This window comes from Ambystoma mexicanum, chromosome 4q (assembly GCF_040938575.1).
Source record: "Ambystoma mexicanum isolate Mex_15411 chromosome 4q, UKY_AmexF1_1, whole genome shotgun sequence".
Lineage (NCBI taxonomy): Eukaryota > Metazoa > Chordata > Amphibia > Caudata > Ambystomatidae > Ambystoma > Ambystoma mexicanum.
In genome coordinates, this window is record NC_090928.1 from 761541041 (window position 1) to 761568024 (window position 26984).

General features: G+C 44.1%; 1 protein-coding gene across 1 annotated transcript in view; it reads left to right on the top strand.

Annotated features, from left to right (window-relative positions):
* The window catches only part of LOC138467288 (uncharacterized), a 5113521-nt gene that overhangs the window by 2505981 nt on the left and 2580556 nt on the right, over positions 1 to 26984 (top strand). Inside the window, exon 13 of the mRNA XM_069607285.1 lies at positions 9524 to 9601. Within this exon, the coding sequence (XP_069463386.1) occupies positions 9524 to 9601 (78 nt within the window). The remainder of the gene's footprint in view (positions 1 to 9523; positions 9602 to 26984) is intronic.

Genomic DNA, 26984 nt, shown 5'->3' on the forward strand with positions numbered 1-26984 from the left:
AAAAACTGTTTCACTGAGCACTTGTGTAATCCTACACATTGATATAAAGGTGGGGTATGCTGCAAACAATCTTGTATGCACTGCAAAATAATTGTGTACATGCAGTCATGACAGTCTTAGAATGCACACAATATCATTTTGAGGCATATGCCTTGCTTGCAGAGTGTCTGTAAACGGCCCAGTGATTGTTTACTGCTACAATCCATCACTTTCTACAGTGCTCTATCAACTAGGATTGTAGGCTAGCAGAGCGTCAGGAAAGGGTATGGGCAGAAGGGCACAGGTGCACACTCCTTGCGGGTAATTAACAAAGTAGCAAATTAAAAAACCAAGCCAAATGTTTTGCCAGTACAGTGAAGGAAATGGGTTTCTTGTTTGCTAAATATAGACGATTCTAGTAACATTTGAACCTTCTTTTTCTTTCAATGCTCAGTTGCTCTGGGCATTTCAATATAACTATGTGCTTATATGTATCGTCTCTAGCATCTCCCTGCATCAGGGATCCCTAGTTACAGAGGAAGGCACTTAATCTGTTGCATCTCTGAGAATTGATGCTATTAACTTAAAAGGCATATACATGTGATTTTCTTCAAGAGGGATCCATAATAAACCCAAATAAGGCTCTGGTTTAATTTTGCCTTAGCTGTGGTGCGAAGGGTGGGCAGAACTATAGACGTCATTATGTTCCCTGTCATTTCACTTTCTATGTCAGGGTTACAAGCAAGGCTCTAATCATATTTTGCTCCCTACTTGGAGTCAAATGATTTTTCAGGGAGTAAAAAAGTAACTAGCTTTGCCAATAGGGTTAGTTTGTGCGAATTAAAAGGTGTTCTTTCCCCTTAAAATTCCTCTTGGGATCGGGCATTAATATCATTAGAGTTTCTTCCTATGCCACTATTCTGCTGGTCACTGATTCAAACAAATATCTCTGTAGCTTTGTGGGTTGAAGGGGAAGGCTCCTATATGTTCATTGTTTTCATTGTTGTTAGGCACTGTTGGGGAGAATTTTAATTTCTGTGCCAATTCCCCCTAAGCTTGGAGACCTCCAGCTCTTTTGCTGGATTCATGTTTTTTTATCTTTATTCCTGAGTGAGTGGAGCCTTTTTTCTCACTCCCTCGTGTGTTTTCCTGACTATGATTTTCTATGTTCCTTACTGTTTTATGGAGTCTTGTACACTTCATAGGCATCTGCTTTTGCATTGTGACACTCAGCACCTTTTGTCCAGTGCCACTGAGAAGTCCCTTGGACTTCTAATGTTTAACTACATTTTCTTGGGTGAACTACTATTCCCAAGAATAGTAAGATGACCTCTGTTTTACATACCTTTTACTTTATGGGTCCAGCACACCAACCCTATGTGGAGTGCTGGGGGCAGGGGGGTTACATAGTAATTCCATTAACCCATTCCTCATGTAACATTTTGTGGTTGCCAGTCAAAGGATCGAATCTAAAGGGTCGACAGGTCAAAGGATCGACACCAAAGGGTCGACAGGTCAAAGGATCGAATTGTTTTATTTATTTTTTTCACCTTTTTTTTTTGGGGGGGTCCACCCCAACCCCCTTTTTTTTGCTAAAACCCACTTTTTTTCCCTAAACGAAAACCTAAAAAAATATATATAATTAAAAAAAAAAGAAATCGATCCTTTGACCTGTCGACCCTTTTGATTCGATCCTTTGACTAGACACCACATTTTGTTACACTAACTCACTTGAATGGCTGGTGGCTGTGGTTTCATTTTTACTACCTAGTGACATGTATCTGCAGGCTAATACCTCAGCTGCATTGCTGCACACAAGGGTGACCATTTTCTCAAAATGTCCCCTGTCTTCTTTTTTCGCCATTTCTTGTTAGTTCTTTTCCTCCAGGCTTTTACTCTGTTGTTTTCACTACATCGTGAAGGCAACAAGCTGCAACACTTAATTCATTCTCAAGGTACTGTGGTGGTTGGGGTATTTTAACCTTTTGCCATTTGGGGTGCTTCCTATCTTTGGGAGTGCAATTTAACCCTACACTGAGTTGACCTCTACTTACCTGCATTGACCTTACAGCTTTTGCTTTCTAAAGGTGACTCCTCTTGCGTTGCTGTGATTTCTCTTTTGAACACTGACTATTTAAGAACATTTTTCTAATAAGAAGAGTATCAGAACTTTGACTTTGTCCATTGGCTTTGGCTGTCCTGGCTCCCCAAACGCCTCCTTCTGAACCTATTGGCTTTGGTAGTGCGTGTTCCCTTACAGGTTTTAAATATTGAACACTTTAATGCTGGGATAATTGACTGCCTGCATCCCTTTGGGAGAATCAAATTGCTCTAATAATGTATTAGTCTTTTCTGATCTAACCCCAATCTTTACTTTCTTTAAAAACTCAATATTGCAAAGGTGATACTATATAAATGCTATACTGACCTCAAATGATGTCACCTCCGGGTGCTGGAACATGCGTATCATATAAATGACTTATTCACCTGCTTTATTGTTCACTGTTTGAATTGAATCCTAACTTGGGGTTAATGTTACAGCTAATAACTGCTTTTAAAAGAATGTTTTAAATATTGTTGTGTATAAATAAATAAATATGTAATATATAACTTTAAGTGTGTAGGTGTTTAATTGGATACTTGTATTTACTGGTTTCATTGCACAGCTCTACAGCTCACATTAACCCTCTTAAAATAAGCCTGGCTGCTCAGTCACACTACCAACGTGTGTAGTACAGGCCTATATTAAAAGGTGGGTTACCTAATACCAAGGAGATAAGTCTTGTGTAGTCCCACACCAGTTGAACCGTACTAGTTCTTACCCAACAGGCACGTTTTCCTTTTTTTGGGGGAGGAGTAAAATGGATAGTGTGTACATGTCTCTTAGTTGTAAGACTGGTGTTTTCACAACTCATAGGACAACGTAATGTGGATAGTAAGCAGAGGCACAAGCATTTTGATCATCATATTCAGAGGTGCAGTTATTCTGATGCAATTATCATTCTTACACAAATTATTAGCAGCATGTTCTCCTGCCCCTTGTATTACTTCATTAAAGTGGCTCTGGAACTCCTATTGGCATGTTTTTTGACAGATTTCTTTTAATTGGCATTAATTAATCTGCAAATGTTGTATTCTGTCTGAATTCATTGACAGCCTGATCGTTATGTGTATTACAAAAGCATATATCTCTTGTTGTATTTTTCCTGTGGCATAAAACGGACATTTTTCTCTGCACAGAAGTATGTTTGCAAGTTACTCAGGCAGATGTTGAAGTCCTGGATTGGTTGATGAGTTCTCTTTATAACATATATCGTCCTTTTTTTAACCTATGTCTTTGGAAAATGCACCTTTTACACAGATTTGTAAAGAATTGTGGTGGTTAGTAAGAGGAAATTACTTTCCAAACTCTCTTCTGAGATGGCAGTTCACTTCATACGCATGCTCACAAAGTAGCTTACCTCATTAGTCAGTTGCGCACATGGAAAATAATGTGTGCACAACAGCCAACCAGTTCCGCACATAGAGAATAATAATTAGAGGGAACATTGCCGCAGATGATTATCGATAGATCTAGATGACTTCTTTGATTTTATCGATTATCGTCATTACTGAGGTGACAAAATTTGCAGTAGATATTTTCAACGGGTTCCAATATACATTGATTAGAAGCAAGTATTGGAATTTGTTGTCATGTCCAATTGACTGTTGTAAGAGAGTTGATTGTACATGACTATTAGGGTTGTTTTCTTCAATGACTTCCCATGTTGTCCCAATCTTCACCAGAGTTAATAGCCCTGAAAAAGGTCTTCCTTGTGTATTTTTTACAGCTGGGTTTATTAGGGTCAAGTAGCCATCCTTTGAGGGAGGAGAACGCATCCACGTCTCCTGTAAACAGATGGCAAAGTTATTTGTCAAATCTACTGGGAAATCGTTATACAGATGGCTGAATCCGCGGGTATTCCACGATATCAAAGTCGAATCACCCTCCAGTCCAATTTCAGATAGCTAATTCTCGTTCTGCTTATTTTTTCCAATTCCTATTTGCATGCGCTGGGATGACTCAGCTGTCAAATGTTTTCTTATCTCATCTCGACGTTGTTCTAAGGTTTCTCTGCTGGTAAATTTTTCTCTGCTTTCCGAATCAAGAAAGTTTGTCGCTTGCTCATATTCAGCAGCCTCGAAGCCCAGACATAGTAGTTCATCTTTTGCACCCATCATCGTTTTCCGTAAAGCCTGAGAGTTTATGTGCAGTAGCACCCGATCGACTCTATCTTCAGACATATACTCCACTATTGCAATGTCTTCGGACCTGATGGTTCTTAGGGCCGGCACTGAGTGCAGCAGCCTCATGATATTACCTCTATTCAAGTTGACATCCATGTCATCTGGGAGCACGTTTTCAATTCTCACTTTATGTGTAATTGTGCTCGGACCATTTTTAGTAGTCTCTACTGATCGGCTTTTTTTCAATTGCTGTGCCGCTGTATGTTTTGGATTCAATTTTATTAGGGAATCTCGCTTGGCATGATCGTTAAGTATCAGTCTCTTACTTGTCACCTTCAAAGATTCAGCTGCTCCTGACTCTCGGTCTTGCTTCGTCTCATTCCCCTGTTTCATTGTAGGTGGCTTAAACAGGTGCTGAGTTTTAGCCATACTTTGAATACCACTCGTTCGTTGATCATCGATATCGTTGTTCGGTCCCTGATGCAACTCCATGTTTTGATCCTCCTCGTCGTCATCGGTGTAGGTGGATAAATTACACAGGTCTGTCGAGTTCATCTCTGAATGATTTGAATTCTTATCCGAGTTGAGTCTCATTTTCTTCTTTCAGTGCACGATTTTATGGTTCCACTTACAGGTATTGAAGACTGCTCTTTGAGCGTATCTTTCATCGTTTCATCATTTTTTGTCTTCGTTGAAAAAAATGAAGTTTTAGGAGGCGTCGTCAAATTTCTTAGGAATTTTTTTGCAATTCTTGACTGATTTGTCGATCTCACTGTATGTTTTGTCTTCATTGATTTTTTTCTGCAGTGGCTTGTCACCGCTTGCGGTTTTGATAACATTTCCTTCAAGGAAATATTCGCCACCAATCCACTGAATATCCCATAGGATTCCTTAGTGGCGGCTACTGCCACACCCAAGACTGATGCCTGTTCACCACGATTTCCCTCCTCGTCCTCCATATTTCTGAAGTCCAACCTAGCTTGCTTACTTCTTTCACTTTCGGGTCTTTTCTTCTTTGAGGTGCCCTCATCTAAGCCGGTGGAGTTAGGCTCTTCCGGGGCCTTTTTTTCCCCCGTGTTTGATATACTTTCAGCCTGAGTATTTTCCTCCGCCACGATTGAGGGTGCTGTTGCGCCACTGGGTGCAATTGAATTACTACCGCACTGAGTTCCGACATGCTTTCCTTCAGTTACAGCACTATAGCATGATGACCTTATTTTCATGGAATTGTTTTAATAACTCAGCAATTGTCTCCATTAGGAGTGATTTTTCCTTATTTTCTTTCAGAATTGTGTCCTGCAATCTATTAACGTGTTCAAAGTGCTGGACAGATTCTGCTTCCAATCGTGAGTGCCAAGCCGAACTTGTAGTTTCCATTTTATTTATTTTTTCCATTATATGTCCAAGAACCGCTCCATTGTTTTGTGTCGCCTCATTCAATGTGTCATACAGCTTTATAAAGGGAATTAGTGCCAGCGAAGTTGCAGCCAACACGTTGTTGTGTATTTGAATGGCTGCTGCCACAGACAAATTTGATTTGTTTTTGTCGATATCTTTTGTTGAATCACAATTAAGATTTTCGTTTGTGGAGTTTTCCGATTCGGGTGGGTCATTAATGGATGAGTCAATCGGTGCCTGTGTTTTTTGTTCACACTCTCCCATCATCAGGCTTCGGCGTTGAACAGCTTGCCGGGATCTTCCCACAATGACGAATCTCGCCATCCCGGCGACGAAAGGTCTCTGTTCCACGTCCTCGATGGCCTGCATCGCTTCCCTGCAGAGACGGCTGCGTGAGTCCGCAGTTTGTCCCCGCTATAGGGCACTTTTCCTTTTGCATCGTTTGTTGATTTGAATTTGTTTCAAGTATTGCTTGTGTTGTTACTTGTGTTCCTATATTTTGATTATTTAGAGACCGATTTTGTCTTCCGTTATTTACTTTATTGAAGCTGTCAGATAACTTTCCTTTCATTAATTCAAAATCTGCTTTTAGTCTTTCCGTCAAGCGGGCTTCACGACCCGCTAAGTCGAGCCCCAGATTCAACATGGATGGTCTTTTTTTCTCGTGCTGTTGGCTCACAGGCTGTAGGCTGATGGTTGTAATACAAGTGCCAGCAGGACTTATAGCTATTAGATGACACGAGGTTCCTATCGCCTCATTTCCTCTTATGTTTTCATTGATGTCTGGGTCTTTTCTCGTCTCTAGTATATTGTTTACATGTGCCTGCTGGGTATTATCTCTTTGAGTCTCTAGCAGGGAATTTCTGAGGTCAGCATTTTCTGCTGGAAACGTTACTTTTAGTGAGTTGGATTGGAAGAATCTATTAGGGACCTCAATTTCCAAGAGCTCTGTGTCAGTAACATCAAAAGGTGATTGAAACACGCCTGCATTCACTTCAATCACTTCAGGCACCTTAGCACTTTCAGAACATGCATCTGTCAATTTTAAAGTCTTATCACATTCCTTGATATGACATTTGTTGCTTACAACCCCCGCTACAGCAGCGGCATGTTGTCCATTTGAGTTTCTACTTACTTTAGCAACTATGATTTCATTTGCCTCAAGTCCTGGCAACATAGCTGTCATACCCCCTTTCTCTGCAAGTAGCTGCCATTGTGATATTTTATCAGATACAAGTTTTTGCAAGGACGGACATATGGCAGAAGCATATGCAGATTCTGCTTCCGCAGTGTTCCGCTTTTTGACCAGTCATACCCCCTCAAATCACATGATGGTGCTACTTCTTCAGAGTCCGTTAAGAGGCTCTTATCACAACCATGGTCGACCTGACATTTTAAGGCTTGTTTAACTTTTAAACGGGTCAATGGGCCATTCTCAGCCATGGTTCCTGCTTACCTGCGTCTGCTGCGGACTGCAGCAGTCTTTTACTCCACTCACAGACTCCGTGCGCCTTTCGCGGTGCTCTTGATTTTATACGGGTAGGTAGTACTTTCTTTCTTTGAGGAACTCAGGTAGTTGCGCTGTCAGCTTCCTCCTGCATTCACCTCGCGTGATATGGGTGCCCTTAAAAGGGATCAAAGAGAAGATTTCTCCACAGTCTCCCCAATACGAGTCGGGCGCCACCAGCGCCAAACAGCCGCACAACAGCCGGCGCCCTCTACCCCTGCCGGGCTCAACGCCGCGAGGGTGAACGCGGGTGCGTTTCGGCTGCTGTTGCGGCCACGTGACGCTTCACGTGAGCTCCAAGTGGCTCTGCCCCCTCCAGGGAACAAAGCGGCGAGCAGCGAGAGTTCAAAGTGACAAAAAGGGCTGAGATTCGCCTTACAGCCTCCAAGCTCAGGTTTCCCAAAAGTTTAAATGTTCTGTACAAAGAACGCACCGCTCGCCTGGACGCGGGTGCGTTTTGGCTGCTGTTGCGGTCACATGACGCTTCACGTGAGCTCCAAGTGGCTCCGCCCCCTCCAGGGAACGAAGCGGCGAGCAGCGAGAGTTCAAAGTGACAAAAAGGGCTGAGATTCGCCTTACAGCCTCCAAGCTCAGGTTTCCCAAAAGTTTAAATTTTCTGTACAAAGAACACACCGCTCGCCTGGACGCGGGTGCGTTTTGGCTGCTGTTGCGGTCATGTGACGCTTCATGTGAGCTCCAAGTGGCTCCGCCCCCTCCAGGGAACGAAGCGGCGAGCAGCGAGAGTTCAAAGTGACAAAAAGGGCTGAGATTCGCCTTACAGCCTCCAAGCTCAGGTTTCCCAAAAGTTTAAATGTTCTGTACAAAGAACGCACCGCTCGCCAGGACGCGGGTGCGTTTTGGCTGCTGTTGCGGTCACGTGACGCTTCACGTGAGCTCCAAGTGGCTCCGCCCCCTCCACGGACCGAAGCGGCGAGCAGCGAGAGTTCAAATTGACAAAAAGGGCTGAGATTCGCCTTACAGCCTCCAAGCTCAGGTTTCCCAAAAGTTTAAATGTTCTGTACAAAGAACGCCGATGTTTTGCTTTATAAGATTCTGCTTGTACTGCTTGTCAGCAGAATGTTCTTAGCAGCAGAGTCCTTTGCTGTTGCTCTTATCTGTGTGTGAGATTAAAACTTGTTATCCTTACAAGATTGACTTGGGCCTTTCCTCCCTAGCGGGTTTTATTCTGTCTGGTGTGAGCGTTCAGTGACTTGCCTTCACTCTTGATAAACTTTAGAACTTTTCTTTATCACCCTATTTAACTTGAGTGCACTGATTCACTTAATAATCTACATGTTATATTTTTTGACTTATGTTAGGTAAATTGATATAGCATGTAATTTTCTAAGATTGATCATCTGACTGATAAGAGAGCAGAAATGCAAGCTTTATCAGTTGAGGAAGCCAGCTGCATCCTTGGCCTTATTAACCCCTTAAGTGCCAAGGGCGAGAGACCCATTAAGACAAACAATTTAAAGATAATCTTGATCAATTGATACAGCAATTAGAGTATCTTGTTCTAAGGGAAATTAACCAAAAAAGTCATGCTACTTCATTGAGCCAATACTACACCCCTCAATGTATTCCACGTGGACTGGGAATATCACTACTCCCATCTCGCTGTCAAGATAATCCACAATTTGTGAAAAAGTGGTATGCCATCTTGAATAAATGCTTGTTAGATCTTATACTTTTAAGGATTGCAGAATTAGCCCAACACCTAACCTCACTAGACAGTGACATTAATTCTATTAGGTCAAGTTTATCACAGCTAATGAGTGGGGAAAAAATGAACACTAAATTAGAAGGTTACCAGAAGGATCTAAAGGCAATGAAATGGAGGAAATATAGATCAATACTCTAGATTGTAAATACGATATTGTTTACTCTTGGGAGGAGTTTTACTCCAAAAAACCTACATCTAATCAACCTAAGAGCGGTTCTTCATCTTCTGACATAGCAAGCAGTGATAGTGAGTGCAGTCCCCATCTACTATTGGTATTGTCTTTTATTATTGTCACTACGGGTGGATATTAATTGGCAAATAAACATGGATGTTTTGAGCGCATTGTGGTAGTCTTCAAAATAATTGATGAGTCTAAGTAAATGTATTGTATCACTCATTCTAACAATTTCTATGCACTTATGCTTTAAACTCATAATTTTTGCACTTGCTATTAACAAACTGTAGATTAGTACCTTGTTTAATGAATCTGCACACCACTTCAGTGTTCCCTCTGCCTTTGCTTCTGTTACAAACCTGCAATGGGATATCCCCCAACATTCCTGTTGGTCTGTTTTGTTGAGAGGTCATTACACAAAATGTAACCATATCTATGATGTTGTATTATGGATGTTATGTATGTGAAAAACTAAAAACTAAAAAATGTTATTTGTTATTTCTTTTTATAGTGAGTACAACAATCCCTAGTACATCTCTCCGAGCTACAATCATTACAATTAAACTTTCCTTAGAGGATGTGTTGCAGGGTAAGTACCAAGAATAACTGATGCTTCAATTTAATTACACTGTGTAGCAACTGAAATATATATTATATTAGGGGGCAGATGTAATACTTTAGTGTCCTTTTAAAACAAGCACTGACACAGTCAATATTGTTGACTATTGTATAATAAAATGGTTTATATGTTGCTAGTTATTGCCATTGTATGTCCATTTACTCACATAATTTCCTGGGTATTGGCATCAGATGCTCGGTTAAACAATTTTGCAAATATTAACATCATAATCCCACATTATTGCAATGATACGTTCTGGAACTCACATCATATGGCATGTATTGCTGTCATATTAAACTTAATGCCATTTTATGCCCAGTTACCTACATAATTATTTAGATCTTTCCATCATATGTCCAGATAATTAGGCCCTTGGCAGTTATCAACTACAAATGTTCCAATACTTGTTAAAGAATGGGCTAATAGATGTGTAGGCACCCACCATCATTTGCTAGAAATTGCCCTTTTATCTATTGGCTGCATATAACAGAAATTATCATCATATAGCCACATACTCAAAGAAATTGCCCGTTACTGCTACCAGTGCCGGGGTATTCTATAATATGTTCAGGTATTGCCCTCACACTATGTGTCGGGTATTGCCATCATGTGTCCATGTAGACCATTTTCCAGAAATGACACCAAGGCCTAAGTACTCAATCCATCACCAGGTATTCATGTCACAAGCTCTGGTGCGAAGACAATTGTCATTTGCAAATGTAGGCTCTAGTGCTCTGCCATTGTCAAGTATTGCCATAAAAAGCCCAGGTATTCAGAACATTATGTGGTATTGTTATCAAATATGCAGGTACTTGCACCATTGCTAAGTGTTGCCAATCAAAGTCAATGTTTTCCTGCCATTGGCAGGTATGGCCCTCAATACCCCAGGTGATTGATTGATTTTGTATTTATAATGTGCCTATACACAATGTGTTTCGAGGCGCAACAAGACAGGAGGGTGGGGGAAGGGAGGAAAACAAAAACAAAAAATGATCCTACTAGGCAAGTGCAATAAGAGAAGTTCAGGGGGCAGGAGATGGGGATGGGGTACCGGTCAGTGCGGGGGCCGGTGGGAAAAACAAGTGCCAGGGGAGGCCATGTGGACAGAGCCAGGGAAAAGTAGAGAGTGCAGTGGAAGGAAGGTCCACTGGCTAAGAGCGAGGTAAGGGGTTGCGAGGGCTACAAGGGGTGGGATCCGGGGAGACCAAGTGAAGTGGTAAACCGAAATGGGGGGGCCTGTGTCCTGAAGGCTCTGAGGAACCAGGCAGCCAGGGACCTTAGCAGGGGAGGGAAAGAGGGAAGGAAGAAGAAAAAAGGAAGGTCTTGAGAAGCTTGCAGAACTTAAGGAGATCTGGCTCAAGTCTGACAGGTGCTGGGAGGCCGTTCCAGAGTGGGGCACCTGCGGAGGAGAGAGATCTGCCACCCACTCTCTGCTTGGAAAAGCGTCTGATCTGCAGAGAGTTATTCTTTTTTTTATTTTTTTATTAAGACTCATGGTGTATTACAAACCTTTGTCAAGACATAAAGAAAAGAAAAACAAATAAAAACCAATGACGTACCCAAGCCTATAAGTAAGACCCATCATGCACCACCATTATCAGTCACTGAGGCTCCAGTGAAGTTGTTGTCGTAATCCCGTCAAAGACCTCCTTTAGATATTGTATGAGGCCAAAAGTTATCGTAAAGTCTTCGCCTCGGAATAGGCGCAACCAGACGGCCTCTGCGTCTCTTTGTTGGAAGGCCGACATCGATTTACCCATGAACATTATTCTTAGATCAGTTAAACCTGTGCAAAATAGGGTGATATGTTTCAAAGTTTCCATTGTCCCCAGTTTTTTGCAGAACCGACAGTCCACTGTGTCAGTTAGCTTGTATATCTGCCTCAGCTGTTTTGTGGGGAAGATGTTAAGTCTGAAACGCATGAATTGAGAAATATACCAGTTGTTTGGAAATTTTGTCAGTTTTTTTGTAAAGTGCCCAGCTGTTTATAATATTGCTTCGTGAAATACAGCGCACTTCTTTACTTCGTAACGAGTCATTACTTCGAGAAATCGAAAAATGTCTTCTTTGTTGACACCGACAACCCCGAATACCGGGTTCAAAAAGTGTTGTGATTGTGGGTCGAAAATGTAATTGACTGATCCTCGGATATGTTTATTGTGCCTCGGAGTAGACCATTACACCTCTGATTGCTCCAAGTGCCAGTCGATGACAGGAAAGGCCTTGAAGGAACGAAAGGGGAAATTGACAGTTGGTCGAAACCCCAAATCATCTACCCTGACCAAGAAACCTTAGATCAACGAGTTGAGAGGTGACTCTCCTCGGAGGAAGAAGGTTAAGAGGTTGAGGTCGAGAAGACCAGGAGGAGGCACCATAGGTTGCCTTTTTCAACTTTATCGTCGGACGCTTCCCGTGAGAGGGTATCTTGCCCTACTAAAAAATCCACTCCGGCCGAGTGGGAGGATTTCAGAGCAGAGATGCTAAAGACCAAAGGCCACTGGGTTCCAACTGGGTTCCAACTGGGCGGTGGGGCGGATATGGCTGAAAATGCTACTTTAAGCTACTCTGAGGAGGAAATAATTGAGTTAACCCGCGGCCCTTCCTTTTTTGATCCACCTGATCCGAATCAGCCCTCAACCTCATCGAGTACCGCTGATGACCTGTTAAAACTTAAGAAAAAGACCTTTTGCACCGAACTTCACGGTCATTTCCTTCGGGAATATTTAAAAAAAAGCATTATACCCAATGGCCTCATAGTGCGCAACGAACCTAGATTATTTCTAGAAGACAAGGAACATACTACTAACTTTAGTTACATCGCTACTAAGTGCAGTCGAGATCTGATGGTATTGACTATCACCACTGCACAGCGAATCAGTACCGATCTACAAAAAACTTTAGATGCAGAAGAAACACGATTTAAGAGTAACCCCTTACTCACTGATATAGAGGTACAACTCTCTAATATCAATAAACAATTTGAACAATTTAAGGTCAACACTTTGACCAAGAAAACCAACAAGTTGAATAAAGATATCAAAGATTTCAAGACGGAAATCATATATCCCTACACGGCCAAAGGTCACATTGATTCCCTCAAGAAACAGGGTGGGTGGTCTCAATCTTCGCCCCACGGTAAACGCAACAGAGTTAATTTTTCAGGATCAAGTAGCTCTGGATCCTCCAGTGGAGGCTCACAACAGAACTTCCCACCCTTCCAGGGACATCATTTTGGTCAACCTCAATATCCGGGCCCTTACCCACCACAGTTTCCTTTTTTAGGCAGAGGAGGACAAGGCGGAGGATGGGGCCCCCCACCCTGGAACGTACCCTATCAGGGGCAACACAGACGTCCCAGGAGACGGAGGCGATAGCCCAAATCCCTGACAACAACCAGTTACCCATTTACAACTTGGGCAACTTTCATTTGACTCCATGTCAAATTTCTCTTTTAACAAAGGGCCTCTCATTTGTCCCCACTGGTGACACAGATTGGTACAGAACTGAAAATGAGTTACATCGATTTTTTCGGAACATAAGACTCCGGGTCTTTTTTCAGGACCATACTGAACAAGAGATTGATCCCGACACGGGTTTACATCCCAAATCATCTTTTACACCCACAGATAGCCAAACACCTGATGATCTATGCACTTTTGAAAAATGCGTGCTCAAAGACATCAGAAAACTAAAAAGGATCAAACATACACCTCAGCAGAACCTAACTACAGGTGAGAGACGAGCTTTAAAAGATCTAACTAACAATAGAGACATGATAATCAAACCGGCCGACAAGGGTGGCGGCATTGTCCTTATGACAATTGACCAATATACCGACATGATCATGACTTTACTGAATGACAGAACCAGTTATCAAACACTCAAGAAGGACCCATCTACAGATATGAAAACAGCAATTTCAGAAATGGTCTCCTATGCCCGGGTTAGAGATTGGATTACAGATAAAGAATCTAATTTCCTGACCACATCTTCAAACCGCACACCTTGCCTGTACGCCCTCCCCAAAATTCATAAAAACATACATAATCCCCCGGGGAGACCCATAGTCTCAGGATGCGGCTCTATTTTGGAACCATTAGGACAATTCATCGATCATTTTCTCAAACCTTTAAGCAGCAAAACCAGATCACACCTCAGGGACACTATGCACACTATCCAGGTTTTTGAAAATTTGCCATTCAACAATTCCCAACAGATCTTGGTAACGATGGACATCAAGGCACTATACACCTCCATACCACAGGACAGAGCCATTGATTGTGCATATGAACATCTCATTCGTGAATATGCCCAACCAGGATCCTACCGAGTCCCTCCTGAATTCATTATTGAATTGCTGACCTTTGCCCTTAACAAAAATGTCTTTATTTTTGACAATCAGTTCTTCCTTCAAATCAAAGGTACAGCCATGGGGGCCACCTTTGCCCCCAGTCTAGCCATTTTATTTATGGCCTCCTTTGAGGACAAATACATTTACAACCAGATTAACCAATAGGAGTCCAAAATCTCCCATTGGCATCGATATATATAGACAGGAGACATCATATCCCTCCAAAGTTTCTTAACATGGCTAAACTCTTGTGATAACAATATTCAATTCACAATGGAACACAGCACAACATTGATACACTTTCTGGATCTCGAGATCTCATGCCTGTCAAATAAACTTGCTTGTAATCTTTTCATAAAACCCACTGATCGCAATACTCTTCTGCACTATCAGAGTGATCACCCTCAACACATAAAACAAAACCTCCCCTATGGTCAATTTCTGAGGATCCGACAGAACTGCACCCACCTTGTGGATTTTTATGCTAACGCAGGTGCACTTGGCACCAGACTACGCTCACGCGGTTAACCCACAAGATTAGTGAACACCGCTTCCAAAAGAGCAAGATTCACGAATAGTGACTCTTTGTTAACACCGAGGCAAGAGTCAGTCATACACACCAAGGAAAGACTCACTTGTGTGGTTACACACGGTCCCAACACCTTTGATTTTAAAAAAAGTTATCAAAAAGTACTGGCCAATAGTGAGATTGCAACTGCTCGATGAACCCACACCCAGATTCGCCTTCAAGAGAGCGAAAAACATTAGGGAACATCTGGTCCACTCCTCTTTCTCCAGACCTCCACCACGTACCAGTCTTTGGGATTTACGCAAAACCACAGGTCACTACCCCTGTGGTTCTTGCTCAGTTTGCAGATTCACAAAGAAAATTCTTACATTCAACATTGGCACTCAACAATGGGCTTTGAACAACGTATCCAATTGTAAGAGCAATCAAGTAATTTACTGCATCGAATGCCCATGCGGCCTTCGTTACGTAGGACAGACTATGCGCAAAGTGGGTACCCGCATTTCGGAGCACCGCTCCCGAATTAGATGCAAAAATCTCACTTCCCCATTAGTCGCACACTACCTGGCCAACCACCATACACCAGATGACATTCTGTGGTGGGTCCTAGACAGAATACAGACTGGTCAGAACATACCAATCAGACTCTCAGAGTTAGAAAGAAGATGGATCTACAGACTTAACTCACTAGAACAGGGTCTCAATGAACAAACCCCCTTTTGAAAATCCCTGAGCCCACATTGACTTCTTCCTTCACCCCCGCAGGAACCGTACACAATTTGGCTATTCCTCCAGACCAGGACCCTCCCTGACACCATCCCAGGTCCCGCTTCTACATTTTAATTCATTTCACCCGCGGCTGGGCCGGACCCCACAGATGCCATCCTCTTGGTATCCCTATGGCTCACAGGTAGGTATACCTCACTGCATTGTTTGATTATGCAGCTGGTCTGCAGCAGTGCTTTATCCCTTTCAGGCACACATCAACACGGACACCAACACCTCTTCATGTATTGTCCCAGCCGATCAAACTGGAACAAGCTGGCAGATCTATTACCTTAGATCTGTCCCTCTGCACGCAGCACGCACGAAGATGACGGGCTATCGGGGCTATCACTCGCCCCTCGGGCGGTGACATCCCTTTTATCATGAACGCAACACAGGTTCGTTCTTCCCCGCCCCTTTCATGCCGCTACTGGCTTGTCCGAGCACATACCCACCTGCCAATCACTCCCGCTGGCAGGCCCCCATTGGGCCCCACGTGAGCCCCTCTCTCTTTCGGCTCCGCCGCTCCTCCATCCCGTATCCATACGACAGGCGGCCGAGCACCAACATTGGCCAGCCCCTGCGCACACCCACTTGCCATTCATTTTGGAGGCAGGTCCTGATTGGGTGCAGCGCGAGCGGCCAGGAACGTCGACCACGTCTTAGAGGCACGTTTCCCACGGTTGCCTTGACAACCTAGCCTTACTCGGTTTTCTGTTGCCGCAGCCCACAATCCATTCGGCAGCTGCCAGAGAGCAAGACACCTCGCGGTCTCTCTACGCGCTCTCTTCACCACTTTTGCTAAAATCCCAGAAGCGTTGCCAATCATTCTAACAGGCAAGTTCATCTGCACTAACTATATTTTTAATATCTTGCCTCATTGCCTATGAGCACATGGCTGAGAGTTCTCTCAGCAGAATGACCCAGTCTCAGCACGAGTCAATTCTCCTGATTTGGACCTCACACCACTTATTTGGAGTCACACAGAGTAATCAGTTTTGCTCCCTCTGTTTTTCCTCTTGTTAATTTCCCATACAGCATCGTGCCCAGGGACCACTACCCCTATATACACCTTCCCACCACAGGCTTCATCCACCTACACTTGAACGTGGACCTAGACTTCTCTAGCAACAGACCAACTGGCGGCCCTTGTTCCTGTCTTCACTTCACTTCTTCCTGAGAAGACGCTGCCCAGGTAACTTCTCTTCCTGACTACATTTTGCCCAGCATTTTCGGGGTGTTTTCCTCGATCCCAGCATAGGCTTTCCATTCATTGTTTTCATTCATGGTTACTTCCACCCCTCAGATCCCATTTGCCCTGTCCAGTGTTGATGGCCATTGGACCAATAAGTGCCTCCTATGGTCCTCCCGTTCCCCCGCCTTAGCAACTACCACCTTCCATCCTACCTCCCACGGCACGCATCCTTTCCACCCAATTTTTGGTAAGTTAATTATTAACTCCCTCAGCTTTTTTCTGCCTTGCCCGTTTGGACCCTGTTTTTCAGTCCGGCGGTTACCTGCCGGGGACTCATGCACCACTCCTCCAAAGGGGACCCAATGTCACAATCTGCTATCTCTGCCCCCTCCCCAGGGGGGAGACTCATCGGAACTTTTCCCGAGACTTCCCTCTTTCCATCTGGGGGTTTGTTTGTATGTGACTACGAGATATATCTACAGACTCGACCAAGATCGATGTCTGCCTCCTTGATTTATCCCTACTTTTGCATGCAAATCAATCATGTACAGTTTCACTTCCATGTTTGATTTATTTCTTTATTTATTCTGGTGATTCATTCCCCCTTTTTCCTTCTTCCATTTTCCTTGTTCTCTTCTCTCCCCTTTGCACCCTTGCAGGGTCCTGCTAATTGTCGCCCTGATGAAGGCGGAGTACATTCTTTTCGCATTAAAAGTATTTTTTTCACCTATTCTGTTCCGCCGAAACGCTTCCTTCTACCAGAGGGGAACAAAAGGTCCTTCACAGCAACATTTGTGGATCACCAGGACCTTGCTTGCTCATGTGGCATTATCCACTGATGGGACCATTTCATCCATGCGAAGCACCCACATTTTATGTTGCTTACCTATTCCCCCTGTAGCGTTGGCAGACCCCATCCCGACACACAACATTGTCAGCCTCTGGAATTGATTCTAAATACTAAAGAATATTGTTTATTTGCTCTATTTTCTTTCGATTTTGAATAGAGGTACAGTTGTACTCATCACTCTGTAGATACTTTTTTGCTTTCTGATTTAATCAAGCATCCCAGTGATAAATAACTGGGTTTTTTGTTTTTTGTCAATATTGAAAATTGCTTTATGTCATTTCTGTATATGTTTTCTCTTTGATGCACTAATTCTCATTTTGTGTTTTTTTTGATTGTTTGAAAATTTCCATCCTCAATTCACAAATGGAAGATCTACATTTATGTTTTTGATTGTATATGTCCCTTCAAGTTGGATTATTTTTTTATATAAAGTTTTGACATCAATCTTTCCAAATATCTGTTTATTGTTAAGGAGTGTTTCAGTACACATATGTGCATGGAAAATTGATAGCCATCAAGATTATGTGGGTTGAGACCGGGTGAACATCTCTAATTCACTTATACTTCACATTGGATAACCCACAACATACCAGTACCCTTTTTCTGTTGAGATAAGATATTTGAAAAGCAAAAGCCTCCAAGCCATGCTCCTAGCGCACCTTTGAAAGAAGCCGGGAGGGAAAGGGCTCAACCTAAATCCTGTTCGCCCTGGAGTCTGGGACGAAGGCCTGATCCTCATTGGGTGCCGGCAAAGCCTCGATCCGTTGGCGTGTCATCGACAGATCTGTCGAGCCGAAAGCACAAGCATCAGTCGAGGTTGAGGTCATCGACACTATCGACGCTGGCAGCGCATTTGACGCCAGCCAAACCCTTGACATTGACGTCGACTTCGACGCCGGAGGCATCAACGTCAGCTGTGCCAACGATGCCGAGCACCCCATCAAAGCCTATGGCGCCAGTGAAGAAAGTTTTGACGGCTCCTCCAGCGTCAAATCCATTGTTCATTAAACCCTTGCTACCTGAAAAGACCTATGTGCCTTTACCAAGAAAGGACCATTGTAAGTCCCTTACCCCTATATATGAGTAGAATGAGCCCTCAGATAACAAGGCACCATTTGGCCTCCAATTTGGTACCCCAAATGTACCAGAAAGTTTTATCTCAGAGGAGTCAAGGTTGAGAGACCTTTATAGCAACCTGCAGACGGCCAGTGGGGTAGACACCTCACCTGAGCTAGAGTTTGGGAGGCCGGATGCGGGGGAGCATTATGATGCATCATACAGACAGCTCATGTCCAAGGTAGTGGACTACATTGGGTGGAGTAGGCCTCCATTGCCATTCGAAGAGTATGATCTGACAGACACCCTGGATAAAGGTCCTCAGTCAGATCCTATAACACCTTTTCACATTGCTCTGCAAAAAAGGGTGGCGACGAATTGGGAAACACCATAAACCACTCTGACTGTGAATAAAAACTTGACCAAAAAGTATCTCCCTTCCAGTAGTGAGCCCGACTACCTGTCAAAACATCCCACTCCAGAGACTCTGGTGGTACAGGCAGCTACTGCAACTTCTAAGCAAGCGGCTTGCCCTACCATCCCTCCAGATAGGGACTACAAAAGAGTAGATGGATGGGCAAGGAAGGTATTTTCTGCAGGGAGTATGGCGCTCAAATCAGCCAATTCCACGTGTGCCCTTGCAAGATTTACATTCACTCTACGGGACTGTATTTCCATGGCGGCAGAGCACATTCCCGAATGGGATGAAAGAGACAGGTTCTTAGCCATAATTAGAGACGTCAAAGAAGCCATGTGTGAGTCTCTTCAGTCAGGTCTGGATTCTGCTGACAGTCGAGGTCATTATGACCCAGGAGGTAAGTACACCAACTTTACCACCATGGTGTAAACTATGTTTACACCATGGTGGATGGCGGATTTACCGCCCCATTCCAAGGTGAGTGGGGCGGTAAATCCCCATTTCCCATTTACCCTTCCCCATTCCCATTTTTGCCCCATAGGGCATAATGGGAGTGGGGAAGGCGCTAATTACGGCACCGTAAATTACGGTGCCGTAATTAGCACCAAGGCGGTTTAGCGCCATGGATTTTAACGCCTGCTAAAAGCAGCCGTTAAAATTGGAATCAGGCGTTAAGGGTTAACGACAGCGTTAACCCTTAACACCTGAGTTGTAATGAGGCCCAGTATCAGCAGAGCCATGGCTATTAGCCCCGTTATGCGCAGATTTGCGTGGTTGAGGAAGTCAGATTTTGCACTGGATCTGCAATCCAGAGTCCTCAACATGCCCGTTGACGGGTGTCATCTTTTTGGCAACAAGACTGATGAGAGCCTTTAGAGGTTGCAGGCCTCAAAGGCGGCAGCCACATCTTTAGGTGCCGCTATTAGGCAACCTCAGCCTTTTCGACCTAGTGGACAGCCTTGGAGGGGTAGATCTTTTCACTACTACTCCTCAGTTGGAAGGGCGAGAGGAATGGCTGGTCAAAGGGGCCAAAGAAGATTCTCTCGTGGTGGATGAGGGAGAGCTGTGAAGCCAGCTCAAGCAGGGGCATCTTTACCATCTGCCACTGCATCAGTCACCTCAAAACCTCTCTGAGGCCTTGAGTCACAGTTCACCAGTGGGCGGCAGACTGTCTCAGCATCTAGAAGAATGGTGAGATATTACTTCGGATGCATGGGCCTTGGAAACCATAGCCCACGGTTACTGCCTTCCTTTCATACAGAGATCTCAGAGCAATCCACTGGAGAACCACTCTTTGAGGATTCCAGATCCGCTCCTTGGGCAGGAACTTTTAACGCTACTAGAGAAAGGCGCTATAGAGCCGGTGCCTGTAGTGAAGAGGAACAAGGGATGGTATTCCCTTTATTTCTTAATACCCAAGAAGGACGGAGGACTGAGACCAATCTTGAACAAGTTCCTCAGGAAGGACAAGTTCAAGATGGTCACACGTTCTCAGATTTTTCAGGCCCTCCAACTCCAGGATTGGATGGTGTAATTGGGCATTCAGGATGCTTATTTTCATGTGCCAATACATCTCAAGCGCAGAAAATACCTGAGGTTTGCAGTTGGCGGTTCTCATGATCAATTTCAAGTTTTGCTGTTCTGGCTGACCTCCGCCCGAGGGTTTTCACCAAACTGATGGTGGTAGTGGCAGCGAGTCTCAGGCGCGGGGGGATTCACGTCTACCCCTACCTGGACGATTGGCTGATTAGGGTGCGTTCTCCCGAACAAGTCCTGGATCATCTCAACATCACCTGCCACTCCCTTCACAGACTGGGTTTCTCCCTCAATTACAAGAACTCCCATATGACACCTTCTCCGAAACTCCAGTTCATCTGAGCTGTTCTGTGCCCAGCGTCTCCCGCCTTCGATTTTTTGAGGTTGCTCTGCCTCATGGCATCCTGCATCTTTCTGGTGCCAGAGGCCCGTCTGAGAATTAGATCACTTCAATGGGCTCTCAGATCTCAATGGTCCCAGTTCTCAGGAAAGATGTCGGACCTACATCAGGTTCCAAGCAGGGTCGCACAGGATCTTCTGTGGTGGGCCTGCGAGGACAACATTCTGAAGGGAGAACTTTTTTGGCAACCATAGCCAGAGATAACAGTAGTGACGGACGCCTCACTCACGGTATGGGGAGCCCACACCAACAATCCGACAGTCAGCGGTCGTTGGTCTCCATCAGAGTCCAAACTACATATCAACCTTTTGGAGCTGAGGGCAATCAGACTAGCACTGAAGGCCTTCCTGCCCTCTGTGCAGGGAAAGAATGTCCTGATAATGACAGACAACACAGTGGCCATGTACTACCTCAACAGGAGAGGAGGTGTAGGGTCACTACCACTGTGCATAGAGGCAATGGAGCTCTGGTACTGGGCAATGCAAGAAGGAATCTCTATCAGCAGTTCACCTAGCCGGAGAAGAGAACATGGCAGCGGATGCTCTGAGCAGGCAGAACACAGTTTCCCATGAGTGGGAACTAGCTCAGGAAGTCCTTGAAGAGATCTTCACCCTTTGGGGAACCCCTCAAGTGAATCTGTTCGCGATCAATGTCAACCGGAAGTGGGAACTGTACTACTCCAGGAAATTTCACCCAAGAGGAGCTCTAGGCGACGCATTCGTAGTGGACTGGGAGTCTCCACTTCAGTATGCGTTTCCTCCAGTCCCTGTCATTCCTCATGTGATCAGGAGGTTGAGAAAGTTTGGGAAATACATCCTAATTGCCCCGGATTGGGCCGGTAGGACGTGGTACCCGGACCTTCTGCACATGTCCATCTGCCCTCCAATACGTCTTCCAATAAGAGCGAACCTTCTATCGTGAGAGGAGTGTCAGGTTCTCCATCCAGAGGTCATGAAACTCAGCCTTCACGTTTGGTTTCTGAGAGGCTGAGATACAATGATTGGGACCTACCAGATGATATAATGGAGATTTAGCTTTCGCCCAGAAGACCAGCAACAAAGTCCTTGTACCGTTGCCGTGGGGACAAATTCTGCAACTGGTGCAGGAAAAAGAATGTAGAACCTTTTCTATGCAAAACAACAGAAGTGTTATCCTTTCTACTATCCTTAGCCAATCTGGCGCTCCAGGTAGGGACTATTAAGGGTTATTTGGTGGCGCTATCCATCTTTAAGCGCTCATCAGAAGAATGTTAATGTTTCAAGATTCCACTGGTGACACAATTTCTAAAGGGGCACACCAATATGTTCCCCCATCTCCTTTCCAGGTTCCAATTTGGGTCCTTAATGTGGTACTAAAATTCCTAATGTGTGCTCCCTTTGAACCTTTACACTCATGTCCCTTAAGGTTGTTAACCTTTAAAACCATTCTCTTGGTAGCTCTAACTATAGCCGTAGAGTGAGTGTGCTGCAGGCACTTTCATCCAAGGAAACATTTACTATCCTTCATAAGTATAGGGTTGTTCTAAGGGTTAAACCTTAATTTTTACTCAACATAATTTCTGATTTCCACATAGGGCAGAACATTGTTTTATCCCCACCTCATCCTAGCAAGGAGGAGGAGAGGCTACATAGGTTGGACCCTCACAGAGCTTTAAGCTTTTATATATCTAGACTGTCAAAACTCTGCATTGATGACCAACTTTTCATTGGCTGTACGGGCCACAAACTGGATCAGGCTGTTACTAAATTGACTGTAACTCGTTGCTGGGCGATAGCTCAGCGGCAACGTGCTCTCCTTGGAAGCAAGACGACACAAAGCAACACAGGTTAGATCCCCGATTATGCGCTTAGAAACCTCTGGGTATTAAGCGCATTATAAATAACATATATCATATCATATCATATCTCAGAATGTTACAGACTGGCAGGGAAGGATCATCCTGAAGGTTTAAGGGCCCATTCCACCCGGGGCATTGCTACCTATACGTCCCTGCAAAGGGGTGTACCGATGAAAAGTATTTGTGAAGCAGCAACGTGGTCTAATATTCACACGTTCACAAATCATTACTGCCTTGAATCTTCCCTTGATCAGGATGTGAGCTTTGGAAAAGCAGTCCTGCATTCGATCCATGAAAAACATTCAAAACTAAATTCTACTCCCTGCACCAAATCAAAGACTGCTTTTGGGGTCTATCAAACATGAGGAATACGTGGGAGGACACAATCCATTTGAAGAACAAGTTACCTACCGCTGGTAACGTTCTTTCGACTGGATGTTCCTTCCACGTATTCCTCATCGCCCTTCCAAAATTCCCCACAGTAGAATTTCCCATGGTATTGCAGCTTTTGTTCCTTCAAGGCTGAGTACGGTCATTCCCCTGGTTATGCGGGTATTTCTATTGTAAATAAAAACATAACTGAATCCAACGGGCACTGCGCGTGCTTTATATGCCTTTGATGACATCATCCTCGAGATAGAGGCTTTCTAGGGACTTCGAGTCGGTGCCATCGACGCACAGCGCCCTCTGCCGACATTTATTTTCTGGAGCAGCTGAAGCTGGATATCGAATATCAAAGATGAGGAATACGTGGGAGGAACATCCAGTCGAAAGAACGTTACCAGGGGTAAGTAACATGTTAATTGGAGGGCAAGGCAACCTACAGTAACGAAAGAGGGACGAGGTTTTCCATGTGACTCTCACTAGTACAGAGGTTAGGCCCAGTTCATATCAAATAACTGTGATGGGAACTAGATTAGGAAGCCCACGTACTTTCCATCCAAAACCTCCTTCCTTCTTAGGGGGAAAATCTCAGGCCTTGCTCAAATGAGTTCCCACGTCTGATAGGAAAAGATTTAAAAGATTGGTGCCAGAGGACATCCCTGCTTTAGACCTCGAAACGTGTTGATGGGGAAAGTTAGGAGGCCTTCTGCGTTCAATCGAATTTGCACAGCGGTTGATTGGTAAAAGGATTTTATCGCCTCCAATAGGTCTGCCGGGCATTTCCAGGCCTCCATTTTAGACCATGATAAAAGACGGTCCACATTGTCGAATGTCTTTCTTAGGTCTATGAAGGCCAAATAAATTCTGGATTTACTGTTGTGTACTTTCCCTTTAAGTAGGTTTATCAAAAACGGCTTCAAGGCAGTTCCAATACCCTTCACAAATTTGGATTGTTGAGGGTCCTCTATTTCAACACTAGAGGTCCAGGTCTACAGCTGGCGCAAAAGAAAGCCTGCAAAGAGTTTGCCCAGTAAATCCAAATGACTATTGATCGATAATTTTCCGGGTCAGCTCTGTTTCCCTTCTTATGAATTGGAACGATTATTGATGATCTCCAGGAACTAGGGATCACACCCGTCTTCAAAATTTGACTGAAAAGCTTGAAGACAAAGGGACCCATTCTTCCAAGGCGTCCTTGACCATGGAATTGGAGATGCGGTCAGGGCCAGGAGCTCTGGAATTATTGGACTTCTTTATAAGCATCTCCATGTCAAGCCCATCAAGCAGGAGAAGCCACCCTGCAGTCAGCATAACCGGTTGTTGGATTGTCAGTCCCTGTCTTGGTGCGAAGAGCTGTTGGTAATAGAACTTCCAGGAATCTTAATTCTTTTTTTTTGTGTATTGATTTGGCTGATTTTGGTTCACCCTTTCAATTTAATTAGACATACATTTTAGCTGTTAATATTGTGATTATACATTTCCTTATACAACAATATAAAATACAATCTAATACAAAACATAAACCTAAATATAAAACACAATATAAAACACAATATACGACACAATTAAAAAAGACACTATAAAAACAATATATATAAAACACAAAATGAAACACTATATAAAGCACACTGTAAAACACATTATAAAACGCTATTGAGCATCCAATGTAACATCCTCTATATTACAATCACATAAAACCATATGGCCACCGGTGCGACCTCCTTCAGTTGTGCAATATTTAATTCTGGTATGTATGTACATTTGTATATGCGAGACTGTTGAGTTAACATTCGTGAAACCTATACATCATGGTATGAATCTACAATCACAACACAGGAATTCTTGTTCACAATGTGTTTTTAAGAATCACTACTATTTTGAATAGATATTATTCTTATTACTCCACCTGGTCTCTTAAATTGTCATGTAGGTCGAGGGCTTCCAAAAAATGTAGCTGTTGCTATACTGACTGTAGTCAGTCTTGTACAAAATATGTACTGCCACAATGTTGACGAAGGCATTATTCTAAAGTCAGTGAAAAATCGTTTTAGATAAAAATTGCATTTGTGTATAAGCATTGTACATTCTGCAATTAGATGTTGCAATGTTTCTCTTTGTTTGGCTTTTTTATAAATGCGACATATATTGTCGGTTTTATTGATAATACCTCAACGAGATATTATATAATTTGTGCGCCATAGGTTGAATCTGAACCTTAAATATGCATTTGTAAATTGGGACGATGGACATTTGGCTAATAGCTGGCCATCATACAAACCTTTTTATTACCAAACGGATTGGTTTTGAACTAAATGTATGCACTACATATCTGCTGGGTGTTGATCCAGTCCGCTTGGCATACTTTTTTTTTCAACAAAACATTTTTATTGAGCATTTTCACAGTATAAACATCAACATATTCCATAGACACATATATATGCACATGGGACATAGGTGTGGAGCTTCCTTGGCGGAGGCTAGAGGCGTCAGTTTGGGGTCATGATGGGGCCTGCGACAATTAGAGTCTGGCCACTCTCTCAGGTAGTTATTTGTCAGGGTTGGGTGTGAGATATCCGCGCCCTCACAGGGACTGGTGTGTTGCTAAGAGTTTGCTTGGTCGGAGGTCTGGTCTCGTCGCTCTAGTGGAATTAATTCATCCACCTTGTAATTGGAGGCCGATGAGTCAACCCCGGGAATTTATCCGAATAGTCAAGGAAAGAGGCCCAAGTACTGTTAAATGTGTTCAGGTTTTCCAGCCGGGTGGCTGTGATCTTTTCGGCCACGATTGTGTCCCAGCACTTCACCCACCACATTGAGAGGGTAGGGCCCTCAGGGTTCTTCCATAGGCGTGCTATCATTATTTTGGCCGCTGTCAGTAATTGAGTGCAAAGGTTGGCCAAGTGGCCCGTAAGCGGGTAAGTTCCTCCTTGCGTGTCTCCCAGCAAGACCAGTCCCGGGTACCATGGATGCTCAGACCCATGATCAGCCGGATGTGTTCCAACACCTCGCGCCAGAAGAGTGTGACTTTCGGGCAGTCCCAGAGGAGATGAAATGAGGATCCGGTGGATGGGCAACCCCTCAAGCATTGTGACAGGAGCTTTGGGATATATTTGTTTAGCAGTTCCGGGATCAGGTATCATCTGAAACACACTTTCAGCCCCCCTTCCTTGTTAGTAACGCATTTCGAGCTTTTATGCAGTCGGGCCCAGATGCGCCCCCAGTCTTCTATCTCTAATACCGGACCCAGGTCTCTTTCCCAGGCGAGCATGTATTTTTCTTTTTTATCGGGATCTGTCCTGTCCAAAAGGCGGTATAGAGTTGAGACCCTGCCATGTGTGTTGGTGCCATGAGCGTGATCTCTAACACTGTTAGATCCCTCCCTCCGTTGGCCCTGGATGAGCCCTGTGACAACCAATGCCTTATTTGTGTGTAACAAAATCTTTCGGCCACCGTTACCTTGAAATTCTCTTTACATTCTAGAAATGTTAAGGGAGCCCCATTGGTCAGGAAGTCTGATTCCCTCCATCTGCCAAATCTTTGCGGGTGCAGGCCAGGGGAGAAATCAGAGTTGTTCCATATTGGGGTTAGGGTACCCAATGTACCTCGGCAGCCCCACCTGCGGGCAGCGTCCCGCCAACTTTTAATTGTATTTTTGGTAGAGGTTAGTGGGGCTGAGTTCTGAGAGATCTGATGTGCTTGGAGGTGTGGAAGTGCTGCTAGCAGGGCAGAGCTCCAAGCCTCCTCTATCTGTTTCCAACGGGGTTGGTTAATAGTGGCTACCCACGATAATGCGTGGGAGAGTTGCGCCGCATTGTGGTACCTAAGTACGTCCGGGACGTCTAGTCCTCCCGTGCCAGGGCTACGCATCATAACTCTTTTCGCTATATGTGGTTTTAACGAATCCGAAGTGGACTAAAGTCTGGATAATATACCCCCAGCCCAGCAGATCAAAGGCTTTATGCGCATCGAGGGATATGACGGCAAGTTCCGTGTTAAGCCTGGAGGCACTTTCGATTAGGTTAATGGTGCGCC